We start from the raw sequence: 21,221 nt of genomic DNA on the forward strand, positions 1-21,221 counted from the left end.
AGGAACTAGAAAAAAAGACTCAAATTTAATTGTGTTAGAATGATCATACACTGTTTTCACATGTTAAAAACTATTAAATGAAACATTCAAAATGGTTGATTCCCTCAAAGTTAATTTCAGCTGTCTTCTAAGAATGCCTGAGGTTAGCAAAGGAGAAAATGGTTACTAAGTTCATAAATTCAGCTTTTCATATTGAAAATGCTTATTAGCTCAAATAAATCTTAAACTGACTTACTTGTCTTACACATGTTAAGTGTAAAATATTCAAGCTGTTTCTAAACTAAAAAAATACTTTAAGCAAATCTCAAGAAAAATCTGCCTTTATATTTCAGAATGTTTCTCTCTCAAAGGTCCACAGATTCTCTAAGTTGCCAGTCTGTATGGAGGACATGTTTTGATAAGATACTATAGACCAAAAGTTTATGGAAACACAAACTATTATATATATAATATAGTATAGAAGTATAATAAATGTGATATATAGTGGTACTTTACCTGTGTGTGTCCATGTCCATGTGTATTTTATCCATGTTTTCTTTTCTGGTCCTATTTGGTGTTCTACAGCCTCGTGCACCTTGATAAGCAGCTCTTGCTTTAGATTGGGGATGTTTTCTTCTATGATTTTGTTGAAAATATTTTCTGTATCTTTGATCTGGGTCTCTTCTCCTGTAACTATTATTCCTAGGTTTGGTCTTTTTTATGGTGTTCCAGAGTTCCAGTATGTTCCCTTCTTGGGTTTTCCTGAATTTGACATTTTCTCTGACCAAGTGGTCCAATTCCACTACACTGTTCTCAAGACCCAATGTTTTTTCTTCCACTTCACCCATTTTAACATAAACTTGAGTTCCTTTCCAGTTCCTCTCACTAGACACGAGTACTCTTAAAGAAGCTGGTGTGTACTTTTCCAGAACTTATGTTTTGCTATAATAGAAATTTTAAACTTGTAGAAAAAAATGCTAACACTATGGACTTTCCTCTGATTCTTTTTGTTTAAATTCCTGATTTTTTTCATTTTAAGATTTCATTTTGGCTTTCATTTCAAGATTCTATCTCTTCATTAAATTCTGTTTTCATATCTTGAATTATTTCCACTATGTCATTCAATTGTGTTTTGGGGGTTGGCATTCTGGAATTTTATAATCTCTTTAGAGTTTTTTGATAATGTTTATTATTGCTACTCTGAAGTCCCTGTCTTATACATCATCTCATCTAAGTCACTTTTCTTAGGGAACATTACTGTGGAGTACTAACTGCTGGGGGACACTTGTTTTGGTTACTCCTGTTTGTATATTTGCAGTAGGACCTATTGAAGTTGAAGTTGTTGGTTCTGTCTTTTGGATAGAAGTCTTGTCTCTCTTTTGTTGACTGCGTGTCTGAAACTCTTTTTTCCTATTACTCCAATTTGTCAAGTGGTTCGCCAGTTGTATGGGGTTTAGGGTTCTATCTCTGGGCAATTCAGTGTTGATATTCAAATAGGATTTCAGGAGTAGTAGTTCAGGCTCAGGTTTGGTTATATGAAGTTTCTAAGCCCAGGAAGAGACCTGTAGAGAGCTAAGAGGATCCTCATTTTCAATCTTCAGGAGTCTTGGGGAAGTATTTATGACTCTTCCACGGGCAGTGGACTTTGGTAAAATTGGTGCTATTAGTCTGGGATCCCTAAAGGGTTTTTTTGAGAAGGGAAAATGGAAGGAAGTCCTTAGGCAGGTTGCAGGGCTGGGTTGAGTGCTGGTGTGGATTACTGATCCTCCCTGGAGAAAGGGGATCCTTGCAAAGAGGATCAGTATAGTTGGCATAGAAAGTCTGGTATCTGCCCAGAAAACGGACCAGGTAGACAAATTGAGAATCAGTGGTATCTTAGTTACTCTGCCACTTCCGTGATAAAGCACCATAACCAAGTCAACTTATAAAAGAAAGCATTTAATCTGGAGCTCAGGGTTTCAGAGGACCAGAGTTCAAGTAATGGTCAAAAAAAAAATGCAGGGAGCATTGAGTGAGAGCTTACATGTTGATCCACAAATAGGAAAAAGAGACAAAGACTGGGAATGGCCTGGATCTTTTGAAATCTCAAAGGTGGGTTCCTAGTAACATACGTCTTCCAACAGGGCCACATCTCCTTATCCTTCTCAAACAGTTCCACTAACTAGAGACCAAGTATTTAAACACATGAGACCATGGAAGCCATTCTCATTCAAACTACCACAGGTGGAACTGAAGTGGGGAGTTTGACTTTCCTGCTAGGGATGAGGACAAGCATGTGTGGCAGGGGAGGAAGGGTTTCCAGCTCTAGTTGGGACTCTCTACCAGAAGGAGGTGTACAGGAAGGGGCACAAAAAGGCAGACCAGACACATGTTCCTTAGGCAAGTGGCAGAGGCCATATGGATTCAATTGCACATGTCTACCAGATCTTTAATGAAAAATGAACACCAATATTCCTGAAGCTATTCCACAAAATAGAAAAGGAAGGAACATTTCCAAATTCCTTTACAAAGCCAGTATTCTGATAACCATAACCAAAGAACAACAACAAAAAAAAAAAAAAATGGAGGAAAAAGCAATTTGCAGGCCCATATTTTTGAACATAGACACAAAAATTCTCAAAATACTTGGGAGCAGAATTCAAGAATGTAAATTGACAAAAATAATCACATAAATAAGATTATGGAAGAAAAACCACAGAATCATCTCATTAGTTGTAGAAAAAGCCTTTGACAAAATCCAACATCCATCCATAATAAAAGTACTGGGGAGAACAGGGATGTAGGGGATATCTAAACATAATAAAGGCAATATACAAGGAACCCACAGTCAACATCATCCAAAATGGAGAAAACTCAAAGCATTTCCAATAAATTAGGAATAAGACAAGGATGTCCACTCTCTCAACTCCTTTTCAACATAGTAATGGGTTAGAACAGTAAGACAAGTGGAGATAGTAGGAAAAGAAGAAGCAAAAGTCTTATTACTTACAGATAATATGATTCTATGTTAAAAGACCATAAAGACTATGCCAGAAAATTCCTAATAATTACACTCAGGAAAGCAGCAAGATATAAAATTAACACACAAACTCAGTAGCCTTTATATACACAAATGACAAACATAGTGAGAAAGAAATCAAGGAAACAATGTCATTCACAATTGCCTCTGTGTGTGTGTGTGTGTGTGTGTGTGTGTGTGTGTGTGTGTGTGTGTATGTGTTCGTTCATTGGAATATATCTAACCAAAGACATGAAAGACTTGTACAATGAAAACTTTCAGACACTGAAAAAATAAACTGAAGATGGAAAGAGTTATGATCGTGGATTGGCAGGATTAGTATTATGAAAATGGCCATCCTACCAGTATTTTAAAGATTTAATACAATCCCATCAAAATTCCAATACATTTCTATTACCAGACACTAGAGACTAACAAATAAAGATAGGCCCACTGGTGCAATAGTGGCATAAACATCATGGGAGTAACCCACCAATTTCTGACTGGATTTAGGTCCCACTCCATAAGATGAAACTTAAACCTGGCACCATCATCTAGATAAGAACCTATTGCTAGATAGTTCATAGGCCTTTATGTTGCTAAACGGACACAGTATTAAACAAACTCCTAATGATTTATTGTTATACTTACAGATCAATTACATCTCTTAATTTTCATCTGTGAAGCTCCTATCTGCAATAGTGATTAACATAAAGACTCAAAACTGGCCAAGGAATAATAGACTACAGAACGCTTAGCCTTTAAGGGGGAACATATAGACTGTATACATACATATTCACACACTCACAGCTAAGGCAGTTGATGACAACAAGGAAAAACAATGTCTTCTGAATACAGCAGGGAAGCTGCACAGATGAACTCACAGTGGCTGGGACAGCATTACAGAACTTGTGCAAGCCCAAGCCAGTCCAAATCCCGGCAGACAGGGGAGTTGGGCATACAATCCTACTGCTGGGTGTGGAGCCACTGGCAACTGTTGGCTTTTGAGGGAAGGAAAAACAGTTTTCTCAAAAGTGTAGCCTCTAGCAGTAAGTCAACAACACTCAGTGGAATATCACACATCTGTGAATACTTGGGCAGCATAAATTGATCTTACAGGATTTAAGAGGGGGGAAAAAAGGCACAAAGCTGTATGGACAGGGAAGTAGGAGGTAGATCTGGGAAGACTTGGGGAAGGGATGAATATGAAACTCTCAATCAACTAATTTTTTTTTTTTTTTTTTTTTTTTTTTTGGTTTTTCGAGACAGGGTTTCTCTGTGTAGCTTTGCGCCTTTCCTGGAACTCGCTTTGGAGACCAGGCTGGCCTCGAACTCACAGAGATTCGCCTGGCTCTGCCTCCCGAGTGCTGGGATTAAAGGCGTGCGCCACCAACCGCCCGGCTCAACTAATTTTTTGAAGTAAAAAAATTATACACATAATTATGATGTGTATAATTTCACAGTAGGGGGTTATGACCCCACTCATAACTCATAATACTGGAACATCTGGATATAATGCACACTTTCAGTCTCAATTTTTATACCCATACCAGATGCTGAGTAGACAGGGGACAGAAAGAAATTAGAAACTTTAAATATTGATGTCTGAAAAACCCAGGGAAAGGGGAAAAAAAAAATCAAACAAGCTCCAAGATACAAAGGTACACAAATGGTCTTCCCATATTTTTTTACACACCAGCCCCTAGTTTTCCTGTTTTTATTTTCAACATGTCAAGACTATACACAAAATACAGACGAATGTGAGCTACACGTTAGTACATCAACTCCAGTCTATACTCAAGGAATGTTAGCAATGTGTCATTACTCTTGTGTGATAAGTGTAACAATGAGGCTTTTTAGGAAACTAGATCTTTCAGAAGAATATTTTTCAAGTATGTTTAAAATAGAAAAGAAAAAAAAACTTATCTGTTCAATTGAGACGGAGGAGCAAACTGACACCACAGACTTAAGTATTATGTTTGTCAGATAAATTCTGCTAAGAAATTTGATCATTTGTTTTCCTTTTAAATGTTAGATTCAAAAGACCAACCAAACGGGAGCTATTAGGCTCATTGCTTGAGTACCTATTTAACAGACACGAGGCCCTGGGTTGATTATCAGAAAGGGTGAAGGGCTGAATAAAGTATACACAACTGATATTATGAACAACCAAACTATTTTTTCAGTTTAATGTTTAAGCAATGAGGTCCTTAAAGAGTGAGAATTCCACCCTGAAGACATTCAACCCAACAGGTTTGAACTTATTTTCTCTCTTAAAAGGTTTTCGGCTTTACATGTAAGTTCTGTTTAGATCATAAAATCTAAGAAAACATTTTCATATAATAGTCGGGAATATGCCTTACAGTTCTTATGGAAATGGTTATGCATGACTTTAGTAGAAAAGTGACAGTTTACTGAATCATCCCACAAAAAATGGAGGCAGAAGCCTACTCTAAGGCAGGTACTCTGTAAGTGCTAAAAACACAGATGTCATCAAACTCTTGTGAACATAAAATGGACAGCAGTTTCATCACACTAAAAAATAACACAATCCAGCTGTTATAAATCAAACTAGCTTAGTAACTGGCTAGCAATTAAATTGAACAGCCATCTCTTAGGTATACCAGGAAGAAGGAAGATTAACTAGAGCTCCAAGACACACAAAAACACAAGAACGGGAACAGAGGGCAATGACAACGAGAAAGCAAAACAAAGCCAGCTGTACTAACGATAGCTAATGAGGTCCAATACACACATCAAGATGCAGTGACACATTTAAGAAAAGTTCCCCAAGGACTGTACTTCTTCTGATAAAGCATCAAAAGAAAATAGTTAACAGAACTGAAGAGAATATCGGGGGAAATCAGAGAAAACTAAAGTAATACACCATCTGTAATTTATAACAGGTTACAGAAACAAAAGTAAACAATATTTACTCAAATCTTCATAATAAAAAAAGATCACTCTCTAAATGAGGTTTAAAACCTCAAGTAATGGAAGCACCCCAAATCTGTCCCTCACACAATTGGGCTTCTTGAAATGCTGCTGGTTTTTATGTAGCTTCATTAAAGAGAAAAATATTTTCTTAAAAGGAAGAACATCTAAACTGTTAACTCCTTTTACCTTAACTTTATGGAAAAATACACAGCTAAAACTAAATTTATAAATTATATAACTTGTCTTCCTCTTTGAAACAGGTCTCATTATGCAGACCTGGATGGCCTGGGATTCACAATGATCTACCTGCCTCTGCCCCACAGATTAAAGGCATGTGCCATCATCTAGGATATCTAATTTATATTTTCATCAAATGTCTACGATTGTTACTATGTTATATTTACATGGATCAGTTAGTTGGAAAGGGTATGTTACTTAGTTTGGGAATAAGTTACTAATGTATGCAGCGAAGTCTTTACAAACATAAAGATGTACTATGCACTGGCTATGGGGTAGGGGGATCCATAGAGAATTAGTAAATCTCTTAATGGTGAAATGCAATATAATGCAATTCCAAGAGCCCACGTTCAGCAACAGATAAATACAACTAGTTCTACCTTAACCTTCCTATCTTCAATTCCCACTCTGTAAAATAGTACTGAAATTTCAATTATTTTTAAAGGAAAATGTGTTAATTAAGTAGCATGGAAAATAGCGCTGACATATTAAGTGCTACAGTAAGGATTAAGTAAATATACTTTTAAAATACTGCTTGTTCTTGCCAAGCACTGTTCTAGGAACCAGGAAAAAACAAAACAGAACAAACAAACCCTCCCTTTGTGGATTTTATATTTTAGTGTAGAGATTATATTCTAGAACTAAGAAGCAGAAATTATTTAAGTAATACAATCACTCTGATTCAATTCAGGTAGAGATATGTACTGGGGCGGCAGGAGATTAACAGTAACTGCTGGGTTTCCACCACATCACTTCCATACAGGCACTGTAAATATAGCTGGGCATGCTGACACACCCTGGGAATCTCCCTGGGCTACACAGCAAGACCTTCTCTAAAAAGGAAGGGGGAAAGCCTACAGGGCAATAAAGCAGTCACAAGTTAAACAACATCAGACCAAAAAAATAAAATTCGTTTTTACTTTTAGAAAGTCAGTACAAAAATGGGCTCTCTGGGTTCTTCTCAGTTTAAAACAAGTGGCATGCTAATGGCAGATTCTGATAAAGGAATGTAAAGTATGTAAGCTTACCCTAGAAACATGTTACATAAAATAATAACCTTAAAACAGTGATGTACATGATATCAAACTCCAGTACAGGTAGAGAGCAGTGCACCATCAAAGGTCATAAGAGTCTAAGTTAGATGGAAATAGTGTTTATTTATTCATTCATGCAATGTGTACTTAGCTAAATTATCTAGCTTGACATGGGAATACAAATGCACAGAATACCGTCTCTGATTAAAAAGTAAGTCAAAGAGATTTCTGCTCTAAGAGAAAACTAGCTTTTTAGAGTTTGCTCCTAGTATCCTACACTATCACATTTGGGTATTCTAGTGTGGAGGATGGAGGATATAATTTTACACAGCCATACTTCTGGGACAGAACATAATACTGCAATTATTTTTACTAGAAGAGAAAATAATATATATTTATCGTGCATATACAGATTCTCTTTTATACTTAGAAGTTTTAATTAATCCCTGTCATATACATATACAAGTTTATTAAAATAACTATTGGACTGGAGATCAACTTGGTGGCAAAGTGTCCACATAACAAGCATAAGGCATTGCATTTGATCCTGCAAGCACACAGACACACACACACAGACACACAGACACATAGACACACACACACACACACACACACACACACACACACACACACACACACAGACTGATTTCAGTTGGTTGTCTCTGTAAATACAAAACAGTAAACTAAGTGCTCTGTAACCATCATTTAGCATCATTCAAAACGGGTATGCCTTTAATCCCAGCACTCGGGAGACAAAGGCAAGCAGATCTCTGTGAGTTCAAGGCCAGTCTGATCTACAAAGCAAGTTCCAGGATAGACTCTAAAGCTACACAGAGAAACCCTGTCTCAGAAAAAACAAAACAAAACAACGGACATCAATTGTCTTTGATTAGAAACTTTATTTTCTATACTTATATTTGAACCAATCCCCCAAATCAATCAATATCCAACACCAAAATACAGTTAAACCTCCTAAACTATCAAAACACATGAGCAGAGGATCGAGGTGGTATACTCTGTTAATCCCAATACTCCAGAACCGGAGGTGAACAAATTTGAATTGGAGGCCAGCTTGGTCTGCACAGTGAGTTCCAGGACAGCCAGGGTTACACTGAGACTTTAAAAAAAAAAAAAAAAAATACACACACACACACACACACACAGAAAAGAAGAATTTAAAAAAGGAATAACGGGAGGTGGACACAGGATGCCTTGGTATCAAAGTCTTAAAATGTTTAGTTTTGCAGTGTATTTGAACTGGAGCAGACATAATGACACAAGACTGAAACCCAGCACTTTGGAGGCTCTGATAGGAAGGATGGTGAGTTGGATCAAGACTCTGCTCCCTGTCCCTACTGGGGAATAGAAGGGGGATATTTAACAACCTGAATACAGTTATTACAAACGAACAGAGTACCTCATTGAGCAGCATTCTCCTTCTAAACATGAAATCAACCTCTATAACAAAACTAGGAGGAGGTAGCTAAAAGAAAAGGAAATAAACAAGACAAGCCTCTTCCCTTTTTTGAACAAAAAACACACTACAAACAGCACCTGACAATTCAATCATTTACCAGTCATTCATCCAAAGCGGCAAATCTCCACACAGAAAGGAATAGCCTGCTTCAAATTAAACATGGCTCCTCCCAAATCTTTACCCAAACACCTCAACATTATCTAATAAAATAACTGTGCTACTGAGAGCCACCCTTAGGATGGAAATATGCCAAATTCCTTAAGTGTGTGACATTCCTTTAAAGAGGCAAATTCTCACACAAGGTAGACATGGCAAATCCATTTCTCCCTATAAAATTAGAGTTTTTTCATAAATAATTCTGAGCTCCAGCCACCTTCCTTCAATAAAGTACTAATACCCAGCCTCCCTTGCAAGTGAAACCAGAGTTCACTACCAGTCTCAGAACAGCAGCAAACAAGCCTGCAACTTGATTAGGTAAGTCAGTCCTCCACCATAACTCTCTGAGATCTAGGAGTTATCCTGGATAATTAGATAGTCTAGAGTGCTTAAGGTTATCTTATAAATTATCAGGTTTTTATTTTACAATTTGTAACAGTACTCTTTCCAAGTGTACCATCACTTTGCTTAGAGTTTTAAATTATCAATCTAGTACAGTCATTGAAAATAACACAAAGTAAAAACACCTCCCTTCCCTTGTCCACAAGAGCAACAACTAGGAACACCTCAAATCCTAGAGCTCTTCAGGATACAGACTTCACAAATTTTTACCTAATTATCCATACAAATTCAAACAAGCAGCAGGATCTACTAGTGAGCTCTGCAACCTGCTGCTTGTACTGATGGACTGAATATGAACAGTCTGAAATAAGCTGGTTGTCTAGACTGGTTATACACAACAGTATTTTTCATCATTCATATGTTGGTAGGTATTTCTAGAAGGGAATCCTATTTTTCTGCAATAAATAATTTTGTGCATACATGTTTATGTGTGTTTTCTACAAAATAGTTTAGAAATTAAAATGCTGAATTAAATGACATTCACTATATTTTAAGGGACCTTGTCAAACACCCTATCTTCTTGGAGAAAAAAAGTGATTAACCTTTTTCCTGAGGACCTAGGCACATTACTATCCATTTTCATTTTGTTGTTGTATTGTAACACAGTGGTAACATTCTTGGGGGCCTCAGCAGTGAACTGGTTGTTCCTATTATTTCATCTGGTTTGTTTTTAACCTTTTATCATTTTGTCATTTTGTGTATGTCTTCACTTCATTTGTATTGGAAGCTTGAAACTGTAAATTTTTATTTGCTAGAATTGAGTACAAATTCAAAATTAGACAAAAGAGCTGTAGACTGTGCTCAGTGGTTAAGAGCTCTGGCTCCTCTTCAGAGAACCAACTTCAGCTCCCAGCACCAACATGGCACTGACAACCATGTGTAATCTCAGTTCCAGGAGATCTAACACCCTTTTCTGTTTTCCCTGGGCACCAGGCACACACATGGTGCAGAGATATAAATGTAGGCAAAACACCCATATGGTGATATTTTATTTGTACTGAAATGTGATTTTATTTGTATGTTAATAAATAAAGTTGCCTGGGGGGGTCAGAGCTAATAGCAAGCCATGGCAGAAGCTGGGGGGTGGTGGTGGTGGTGGTGCACGCCTTTAATCCCAGCACTTGGGAGGCAGAGCCAGGTAGATCTCTGTGTGGTCAAGGATACAGCCAGCATTGGAGACACACGCCTTTAATCTCAATACCAACCACAGAAGACCTGGAGGTCTGTACAGACAGGCAGTGACTAGGAGGTCATGTGGTTGGGTTTACAACCAATGAGAAGGCAGAACAGAAACTATAAAAAAAAGACAGACACAGGAAATAGCTCTCTTTCGGAGAGGTACAGCAACAGCGACAGGAAGGGTAAGGTTTTTAGCTCTTAGCTATTGCTCTGACCTCTTGGCTTTCATCTTTGTATTGGCTTTGTGTTTCTTATTTAATAAGACGGTTGGTTACATCTACACACCCATAAACATAATAAAATAAAATAAATGTACTTTTTAATAATTAGATGGCAGACATTTTTTAATTTGTACATGAGTAAACTTTTCATGTTAACCTCTCAGAGGTCCTTTATGTGTAAGAATCCCAGATCACAATTTTGAACAGATAAGTTATCATCACTGTTATTACTAAAATACTGACAGGTTCCCTATTTGTATTCTTATATGAAAAGAGCCTTAAGAAAAACCAGAAGGGAACAGATCAGGAAACTGGTACAATGTCAATGTTTTCATAAATATCATAATAGTTAAAAAAAAAAAGTTTTGCAAATCATTCACTCATTATACTAGACTTCTGTCATCCCACACCCAGTGAGTTGACCACAAGGATATAACTGACTAACCCAAATATTTTCTCCTCTTTCTGGGTCTACTATCATTAGCTATCTTTCTTCTACCATTAACTATAAGTCAATTCAGTATTATCATTTCAATAAATTACACAAAATAAGCATAAAACCTAACCCAAGTCAAAATGACAAAGATCTTACTAGAATAACTAGAAAAAATAAGGTGGAAGTGTGGTGACGCACACCTTTAATCCCAGTACTTGTGAGGCAGAGGCAGACAGATCTCTGTGAGTTCAAGGACAGCCAGAGCTACAGAGTGCAAGTCTGTCTTGAAAAACATTAAAACAAACAAACGGTGTAGAGAGACCTCTGCTCTTCCTCCTGCCCCTCTGTTCTTCCATTCCCCCCTCTCTCTGTTCTTCCATTTTCCCTCTCTCTGTTCTTCCATTTCCCCTCTCTCTGCTCTTCCTTCTGCCCCTCTGTTCTTCCATTTCCCCTCTCTGCTCTTCCTTCTGCCTCTCTGTTCTTCCATTTCCCCTCTCTCTGTTCTTCCATTTTTCCTCTCTCTGTTCTTCCATTTCCCCTCTCTCTGTTCTTCCATTTTCCCTCTCTCTGTTCTTCCATTTCCCCTCTCTCTGTTCTTCCATTTTCCCTCTCTCTGTTCTTCCATTTCCCCTCTCTCTGCTCTTCCTTCTGCCCCTCTGTTCTTCCATTTCCCCCTCTCTGCTCTTCCTTCTGCCCCTCTGTTCTTCCATTTCCCCTCTCTCTGTTCTTCCTTCTGCCTCTCTGTTCTTCCATTCCCCCCTCTCTCTGTTCTTCCCTTTCCTCTCTCTCTGTTCTTCCCTTTCCCCGTCTCTGTTCTTCCCTTTCCCCCTCTCTGTTCTTCCATTCCCCCTCTCTGTTCTTCCATTTTCCCTCTCTCTGTTCTTCCATTTCCCCTCTCTCTGCTCTTCCTTCTGCCCCTCTGTTCTTCCATTTCCCCCTCTCTGCTCTTCCTTCTGCCCCTCTGTTCTTCCATTTCCCCTCTCTCTGTTCTTCCTTCTGCCTCTCTGTTCTTCCATTCCCCCCTCTCTCTGTTCTTCCCTTTCCCCCTCTCTGTTCTTCCATTCCCCCTCTCTGTTCTTCCCTTTCCTCTCTCTGTTCTTCCTTTCCCCCTCTCTGTTCTTCCCTTTCCCCCTCTCTGTTCTTCCCTTTCCTCTCTCTCTGTTCTTCCCTTTCCCCCTCTCTGTTCTTCCTTTCCCCCTCTCTGCTCTTCCCTTTCCCCCTCTCTGTTCTTCCCTTTCCTCTCTCTGTTCTTCCTTTCCCCCTCTCTGTTCTTCCCTTTCCTCTCTCTCTGTTCTTCCCTTTCCCCCTCTCTGCTCTTCCCTTTCCCCCTCTCTGTTCTTCCCTTTCCTCTCTCTGTTCTTCCTTTCCCCCTCTCTGCTCTTCCCTTTCCCCCTCTCTGTTCTTCCTTTCCCCCTCTCTGTTCTTCCTTTCCCCCTCTCTGTTCTTCCCTTTCCTCTCTCTCTGTTCTTCCCTTTCCCCCTCTCTGCTCTTCCCTTTCCCCCTCTCTGTTCTTCCCTTTCCTCTCTCTGTTCTTCCTTTCCCCCTCTCTGCTCTTCCCTTTCCCCCTCTCTGTTCTTCCTTTCCCCCTCTCTGTTCTTCCTTTCCCTCTCTCTGTTCTTCCCTTTCCTCTCTCTCTGTTCTTCCCTTTCCTCTCTCTCTGTTCTTCCCTTTCCTCTCTCTCTGTTCTTCCCTTTCCCCCTCTCTGTTCTTCCCTTTCCCCCTCTCTGCTCTTCCCTTTCCCCCTCTCTGTTCTTCCTTTCCCCCTCTCTGTTCTTCCTTTCCCCCTCTCTGCTCTTCCCTTTCCTCTCTCTCTGTTCTTCCCTTTCCCTCTCTCTGTTCTTCCCTTTCCTCTCTCTCTGTTCTTCCTTTCCCCCTCTCTGTTCTTCCTTTCCCCCTCTCTGTTCTTCCTTTCCCCCTCTCTGCTCTTCCCTTTCCTCTCTCTCTGTTCTTCCCTTTCCCCGTCTCTGTTCTTCCCTTTCCCCCTCTCTGTTCTTCCCTTTCCCCCTCTCTGTTCTTCCTTTCCCCCTCTCTGTTCTTCCTTTCCCCCTCTCTGTTCTTCCTTTCCCCCTCTCTGTTCTTCCCTTTCCCCCTCTCTGTTCTTCCCTTTCCTCTCTCTCTGTTCTTCCCTTTCCTCTCTCTCTGTTCTTCCCTTTCCCCCTCTCTGCTCTTCCCTTTCCCCCTCTCTGTTCTTCCCTTTCCCCCTCTCTGTTCTTCCCTTTCCCCCTCTCTGTTCTTCCCTTTCCTCTCTCTCTGTTCTTCCCTTTCCTCTCTCTGTTCTTCCCTTTCCCCCTCTCTGTTCTTCCTTTCCCCCTCTCTGTTCTTCCTTTCCCCCTCTCTGTTCTTCCCTTTCCCCCTCTCTGTTCTTCCCTTTCCCCCTCTCTGTTCTTCCTTTCCCCCTCTCTGTTCTTCCTTTCCCCCTCTCTGTTCTTCCCTTTCCCCCTCTCTGTTCTTCCCTTTCCCCCTCTCTGTTCTTCCCTTTCCCCCTCTCTGTTCTTCCCTTTCTCCCTCTCTGTTCTTCCCTTTCCCCCTCTCTGTTCTTCCCTTTCCCCCTCTCTTCTTCCCTTTCCCCCTCTCTGTTCTTCCCTTTCCCTCTCTCTGTTCTTCCCTTTCCCCCTCTCTGTTCTTCCCTTTCCCCCTCTCTCAAGGGTGTAACAGAGAAGAGTGGCTAAGATGCACAGTATGAAATGATAAATCCAGAGGCGAGGGAGTAGAAAGGAGGAAGCTGAATGGAATTTACACACAACAGAAACAAGGAAAAATAGAACTACGACAAGGAGCAGCTTATTTCACCCCTGAGTGGAAATATACCTGGATTTTTCAATCACGTGGGCCTATTTAAGTTGGAATTTTGTCCTCTGAAGCACCCTAACTCTTAGCTAAAACTTTTATAGGATGGTCTTCAAACTTCAAGCCTTACTTTTATCAAGTTCCAGCAAGACTACTTGTAAAACTGTGATAAACAATAACTGTGCTATTTGAACTAAATCTTAAGATTAATTCCACCAAATTTAAGATTTAAAAACTCCCCTGTAAGTATTTTGCCAATAAATATTTTAACATAGAAGCTCAGCTCAGCACTAAGTATAATTCTCAAGTATTGCTTGTTTTTGCTCTTTTTGGGGGCCCACCAACTGGCTCCCAAATAAATCATACAAGGAGGCTTATTCTTACTTATAAATGCCCGGCCTTAGCTTGGCTTGTTTCTTGTCAGCTTTTCCTAAGTGTAAATTACCCCAGCTACCTTTTGCCTCTGGACCTTTTTCTTACTTCTGCAACCTTATTTTGTTTCTTACTCCACGGCTGGCTGTGTAGCTGGGTGGCTGGCCCCTGATGTCCTCCCTCCTTTTCTTGCTCCTTCTTTTTATCCTCCCAGATTTCTTCTTCTACATATTCTCTCTACCTGCCAGCCCCTCCTATCCTTTCTCCTGCCTTGCTATTGGCTGTTCTTTATTAGACCATCAGGTGTGTTAGATAGCACAGTAACACAGCTTCACAGAGTTAAACAAATGCAACATAAACAAAAGTAACACAGCTTAAAATAATAGTCTACACTCAAGTTCAGTGCATTAGAGACTTCTAAAAATTAAATATCAGGGAAGATTGAAAGTGTAAAACACTGAATACCCCAGGTCTTGTGTGTTTAGTCACCGAATCATTTTATTCAGAGGCTTGAAGGTGGAGAGAGACTAAGGAAGACAGCAGACTCTGGCTGCTTAGACAGGGTCTCCCTTTGCTCTGAGATTTAAGGGTGTTAAATGTCTTCGTGCAATCAAAGTGACTTATGAGCCAGTTAGTCAATATTCCCCATGAGTTCAATTAACCATTAGTTCTCTAATTCAAACCAATTTGGATCAAAAACACAAGGTGTAATCTGTACAATATTAAAATATTAAGATGCTTAAACACATAACTTCATTTCTAAAAAGTGAAAAATAAATCAACTTACCTCAATTGTTTTGCATAGTTCTGCTCAATTTCAATCCTCTCTTTAACAAACTTAGCATATCTTTCCAAGAAGTCAATTCCCCATTGTGTATGCTTATCTAAGCTATCGAACTGATCCTAGAAAAGGAAAGCAAGAACAGGTTGAACAAGCTTGAAATTGTATCCACAAATATGTTAACCAGTTTGATATTTGTACAGAGAAGTAATTAAGTATAAAGTGTAAAAGGAAACCCCTAGCTCCACCCACCTTTTCCTAAATCAGAAGGACAAATGCTAGGGGGACCACCTTTGGTCTGCAACTGTAGCTTTTCCTGGACTATCCTTTGCAGCTTTTGGTCTTGCCAAGCCTCCACAACCACATAAGCCAATCAATTATTTAAAAGAAATCTCTCTAGAGTGCAGTTATCACTCCCTACTACCTCAAGCACAGAGGGCTAGCCTGGGCTCATCAAATGAAGCAGCACATCTCTAAGACCATAGTAACGGCAAACGCACCCTGTGTCTACAACTGGAAGGAGGAAGCAGGGGAAACAACTGTAAAGACAGGCTCAGGAAGCCGAAGAAATGAGACTAGTTTGGGGGGATAAAGCCATCAGGCTACAGGAAATAATGGGCAAGCTCACCGTTTGCTCCTAACTTCCAGTGGGCCATACTTAATAAACAGATGAAAGATGGGGACATATTCATGGGGCTGTGCTGAGGAACTACCGGGCATTCTTACACGGGAGCTCCCTAATCATGAGCACATGGGTAAATTTCTCCTCACACCTTGACTTCTGTCACTTTCTATGAGCTCAGGAAGGTAGTTTGCATTCTTTTCCTTTCTGTTGTACTTTGCTGATCCACTACCGTGAAACTATCTTATTCTCACTATCAAGAGTCTTGTGCTCCCGGTACCTAATTGCCCATGTAGTCCAAGTTCTGTAAGTAGTAGAATTTTACACATCATCATAGGAAAAGTTAAAGTTAATAAAGTAAATAAAAAGCAAAAACAAAAACAAAACAAAACAAAAAAACCTTTCTTTGTAAACATACATGCATGTGTCCTGTTGGTTCTGTTTTCCTGGAGAACACTGACGAAAACTTTACTCACACTGAAACAAACAGAACTTGGCAGTCATTGTTTTGGCCTGAGCTCCTCTACTAAGTCCTAAGAGATCAAACCAAACTGGGTTTACTCGTGCTGAAGGTCTCTGCTCACCAGGCCCAAACTAAGTTACCCATCTGGCCTGAGAATTCACGAGAGGGAGAAACAGAGACAGATAGTAATAACCAAGCCCTCTGCAGGCCAGTTCTAACATGCACAACATCTTTAGCAACTTCCACCAGGAAAGTAACATTTAAACCTGCAACTGCCTTTTGCTGGCTCTGCTTTCTTTCTCATCCTTCTGTCTTCAGGACCAGCACACGCCTTGGGTTTTACGGAATCAAGTGTTGCCCAGATACAGACCTGCAAATCAGGTCAATTATAATCTTTAACTTTTAAAGTTTGTCTTTTGACAGATTTGTTGCCAATAAAAGATACAGTACTTGTAGGTGACATAGATAAGTGATAGGTGCATTTCCAAACATTCATTATCAAAATACTTTCTCCATAATTCAGACTGCTTTGAAAAAGCAACTAATCACTAACCATTAAACCTTCCCTTTATCTTTTAAAGATACAAAATTTTCAAAATTACATATTATGTGAGCATATAACTGACAGCCACTTATTTAAAAGGGTACCGTCTTTAAAGCATCCAAGAGATAAACAATGAGTTTATGAGAAACACATTTTCAAGGGTCCCTCCCAATTCTTCTTGGGAACACTGTAAACAGTTTATCTTCCATACACTATAAAAGTATTATTTTTGTAGGATTAACTATAACAATATATCTCAATGTTCTATGGACTCCTCTCGTTCATTTTCTCCTTACCTATAAATAACAAAGTGAATAAATTTCAACCTTATTTCAACTTCCCTTTTAAAATTCTAGTCAAAGCACAGGACTAGTGACAGAATGGCAAAACTCCAGTCAACATACTACTTTACTGGTAGCTAACACAGTTTTTTCAAAGAACATTGTTTATTACTGAGAATAAATGTTCAACAAATCTTTTCTTTAATGGCTCACACACAAAAAAAGTGGTTCTAAGTATACTTGTATATTGAAACAGAACTAACAGGCACTATAAGCTGAGAAATACTAGAACTATCTATACTTTAATCAAACTGCGTGATCAACTGTATGACAACACTGGGGTGCATTTTATTATTGTTGTTGAAAAAAAAAAAAAAGGCGGATATCGATGGTACACGCCTTTAATCCCAGCACTAGGAAGGCAGAGGCAGACAGTTCTCTGTGAGTTCAAGACCAGCCTGGGCTCAGAGTGAGTTCCAGGAAAGGTGCAAAGCTACACAGAGAAACCCTGTCTTGAAAAACAAACAAACAAAAACATTCCTCTCAGGGCAGCTACTTTGAAGGCAGAGGCAGAAGAACCACTTGGGCCCAGGGATTTTCAGAGGTGTTTTCTATGCAGCTTCTAAAGTACTTAGCTTGTTGCCATGTTGTTGCTATGTGCCGTTACTACATATCAGTATCCGTACTACAAGAGCAAGCAAGAAATACTGGGTCTGTGTCCTTGTTCTTGGCATATACAGCTTCTAAAACCTTTAGATTTCCCTGAGTGACAGAGACAGGCTTCTTTGTTGATCTTCAAGTAAGGCAACTCTTTTTCCTTCCCAGTGAGATGTGTGTGAGATCTCATAGTCCCCTTTGAACTACACTTGATTTCCCTGCTAATGAGGTGACTTGGAGTTGGAGGTTGTTTACCAACGGAATCCTGTTAATGTAGGGTTGAAACTTTCAGTGTTCTTAGGAGAAAAGGGGATAGGTAGTGATTTCAATAACCAATGACTTAATCAATGATGCTTATGTCATGGAACTTCCATAAAAATCCTAAATGATGTGTTTAGAGAGCTTTCTAGGTTGGTGAACATAGCCATGTGCCTGCCACAGTAGCCTTTCTGGACCTCATCTTATGTGCCTTTTCATATGGCTGTTTATCTGCATCATCATCATCATCAAGGAACCGTTAAGTGTTCTGAGTTCTGTGAGCCCTTCCAGCAGATTATGAACCCTGAGGAGAAGGTCAGAGGAATACAGGTGACCACAGTCAAGTCATTCGGAAGTCCTAGAGGCCCAGGACTTACACACAGCACCTAAGGTGTGGTCAGTCCTACTGTGGTAAGCCCTCAAACTTATGAGGTCTTTTCTTCATTAAAAATAAAAACTAGTTTTTCCTCAAAATACAGTAAGATGACAAACATTAGCTTGGCCATTTCTTAATGTCTGCTTATGCTCAATGTATTAAATTTAACCTAGTATCTCTTTAAATCCAAGACATCAGTGTCAACTCGTGTTTACCCTAGTAGAATTGTAGATAATATAAGAATTCTAGGGTTTTCTGCTTAGCAGATCATCTTGCACGCTCTTTTCTTAAGATTCCTACTTTAAATAATGAACTATGCTTGTCGGCTCTGTATTAAGTCATTATTCCCCTGCTGAAAAGTTATTGAGTTTTTCCAGCACTCAGAAGGCTGATACAGGAGAATCAATTCTGACTGAGGCCAGCCTAGGATAGACAGTGAGTTCAAACCCAGTCCAGGAACATATCCCGAGACCTTGTCTCAACAAACAAACAAAACTGTTTTTAAAGTATATGCTATTTTATTTTCTCTAATAGTCAAAGGCATTCACACTGTAGTTTCACCAGCTAGAGTCTTGGGCTTTTTTATGTATTAGCTTTGCTCTTGGCCATGCTACCCCGGAACCTGCCTGATCTCACCTAAATCTCAGACACACTGGCTTTCAAAAAAATATTTTGAGTTGTTCATCATTTTAAAAGTTAAAAAATTAAAGTTTTAAAACTCAAGTAGCTATTGAGACAACATGGTTAAATTTTATTATTAATAGTTAAGTTACAAGCTATAGAATCTTTTAAAATATAATACCTTTTCACAAGGTTTTACAGTTTGTAAGATTTATTTTGTGTGTTTTTGTGTTTGTTTGCCTTTTTTTTTTTTTTTTTCCCAAGACAGGGTTTCTCTGTATATCCCTGGCTGTCCTGAAACTCACTTTGTAGACCAGGCTAGCCTCGAACTCAGAGATCCCTGGCCTCTGCCTCCTGTGTTGGGATTAAAGGTGTGCGCCACCATGCCCAGTTATTTTTGCATTTTTAATTAGGGTGTGTGTGTGTGTGTGTGTGTGTGTGTGTGTGTGTGTGTGTATGAGCGCGCGCGCGCGTGCATGTGCATGTGAGTACAGGTTCCCAGAGAGTCCAGAAGCATCGAATCCCCTGGAACTGAGTTACAGGCAGTTGTGAGCCTCCCGATGTGTGCTGAGAATGGAAAATACTGTTAACTACTGAGCCATCTAGCCCACATTTCTTAAGTTTTTGACAAAAATCTTATATATGTATACAATTCTAATTAGTTTGTTTTAAGACAGAGTCACATATAGCTCAGGTAAGCCTCAAACTCACTATGTAGTTGAGGATGACTTTGAATTGCTAACCTCCCGTTTCCACTCAAGAGATTATAGTGCTGTAGCCATGCCCATGAGGACTGAGTTCAGGGCTTCATGGCGCTAAGCAAGCACCTGCCAACTGAGCTATAGTCTTAACCACACAACTTCTAATTGTTAATGTAAATACTCAGTATTGGTATTGGAGAGTTGGACCTGGAGACTAAAGGAAGATCAAGAGTTCAAGACCAGCTACATAGTGAGTTCAAGATCTGCCTGTACTAAACAGGAAGACCCTATCTCAAAAACACAGAACAATCAAAAGAGAGACAAAAATACTAGACAATTAACAAGTAGAAAACTTAAAAATGCAATAATTACATTAAATATACTTTGACTAAGGGTTTACTATATTTTTAAATTAAACAGGTCCTAAATAAATGTCAACTTATTAAACAAAACAAAAGTGAAAGAGCAGCATGAAGGTAAGTAACAAGTCAGGCTGGTGTGAGGGAGACAGACTTTGCGGGATAACCACTGGGAGCAAGAAGATGATCAGAGTTGGGAGGAAAACCAGTGGAGGTCAAGTCTTAAGATAGAAACATTCTACCATGCTATAAAATATTTTATAGGTTTTATTCTATCTCAAACAAAATCTACAAGCTGAAAATCATTATAAAAAAACAGTTAATATATTTAAAATGCAAATAGAATTATTTACTTTTATGTTAAATTTTGCACAATGCACTGAGTAGTAATATCTTGGTCTTCAAACAGACACATTAATTGCAATATATCAAGAAATAAAACCTATAATCCTAGAACTAGGGAAGATAATACAGAACAATTGCAATGAGTTCAAGGCCAGCCTCAAGTATATAGGGAATACCAGGCCACCAAACAACAGTATACTTACTTGAAAAACTAAAATATTTGATAAATAAATGCTCATTTTAATTCTTTAATTTTACTAATGATTTTACTTGAATCAACATTAAGCAGAACCAAAAAATATACTGGTTGGCTGACTGACTGACAGATGTTGGAAACTGGATCTCACAATCCTCCTGCCTCAGCATTCCCACAGTTGGATAAGCATGCCCTACTAAATCCAGCTCACAGGTCAATTTTGCAGAAACAAAGTATCAATTACAAATTTGGTTTAGTTATTCTAAATTCAAAAACATTAGATCACAAAGAATATTACTTGCTGTTATATAATAGTCTTCAATCAAATAATTTAATTTTTTATAATTTATATACTTATGAAATTCAAAAACAAATGCTAAATCCAGAAGAGATGACAAAATGGACTTCATCTGAAACTTTGGCACATGAAAGGCACTTAACTGCTGGTTGAATAATCATTGCTTGCATACTGCTTTGGAATTTACAAAGCCTTTGCATATATTATTAGATGTCACTGTTACAAAGTCTTTTCAAATATGACATTTTATAAATGTGGACAGCAAGTTTCTGAAATTGAGAAATTCACCTAGTATTTTCACTCTAAATCTCATTTTCTTTCTACTACAAGACATTATTATTTGGTTAAGGTTAAATACTCACATTTATTAGGACACAGTGGTCCCAGACATCTCATTTTGATATAAGATCACACACTTCCTACTCTAACGTGGCAAAAACACTAGGGGAAAGACAGAGACAACCTAAAACACGGGACGGATGAAGCCACTCTGAAGACATCTAC

General features: G+C 39.0%; 1 protein-coding gene across 4 annotated transcripts in view; it reads right to left on the reverse strand.

Moving 5' to 3' along the window:
- The window catches only part of Fnbp1l (formin binding protein 1 like), an 81,932-nt gene that overhangs the window by 36,968 nt on the left and 23,743 nt on the right, over nt 1-21,221 (reverse strand). For all 4 annotated transcript variants that reach the window (XM_052729993.1, XM_052729992.1, XM_052729991.1 and 1 more), the window contains exon 2: nt 15,003-15,118. In XM_052729993.1, coding sequence (XP_052585953.1) covers nt 15,003-15,118 — 116 coding nt within the window. The remainder of the gene's footprint in view (nt 1-15,002; nt 15,119-21,221) is intronic.

This window comes from Peromyscus californicus, unplaced genomic scaffold, assembly GCF_007827085.1.
Source record: "Peromyscus californicus insignis strain IS unplaced genomic scaffold, ASM782708v3 Scaffold_9__1_contigs__length_137607984, whole genome shotgun sequence".
In the NCBI taxonomy this organism is placed as follows: Eukaryota; Metazoa; Chordata; class Mammalia; order Rodentia; family Cricetidae; genus Peromyscus; species Peromyscus californicus.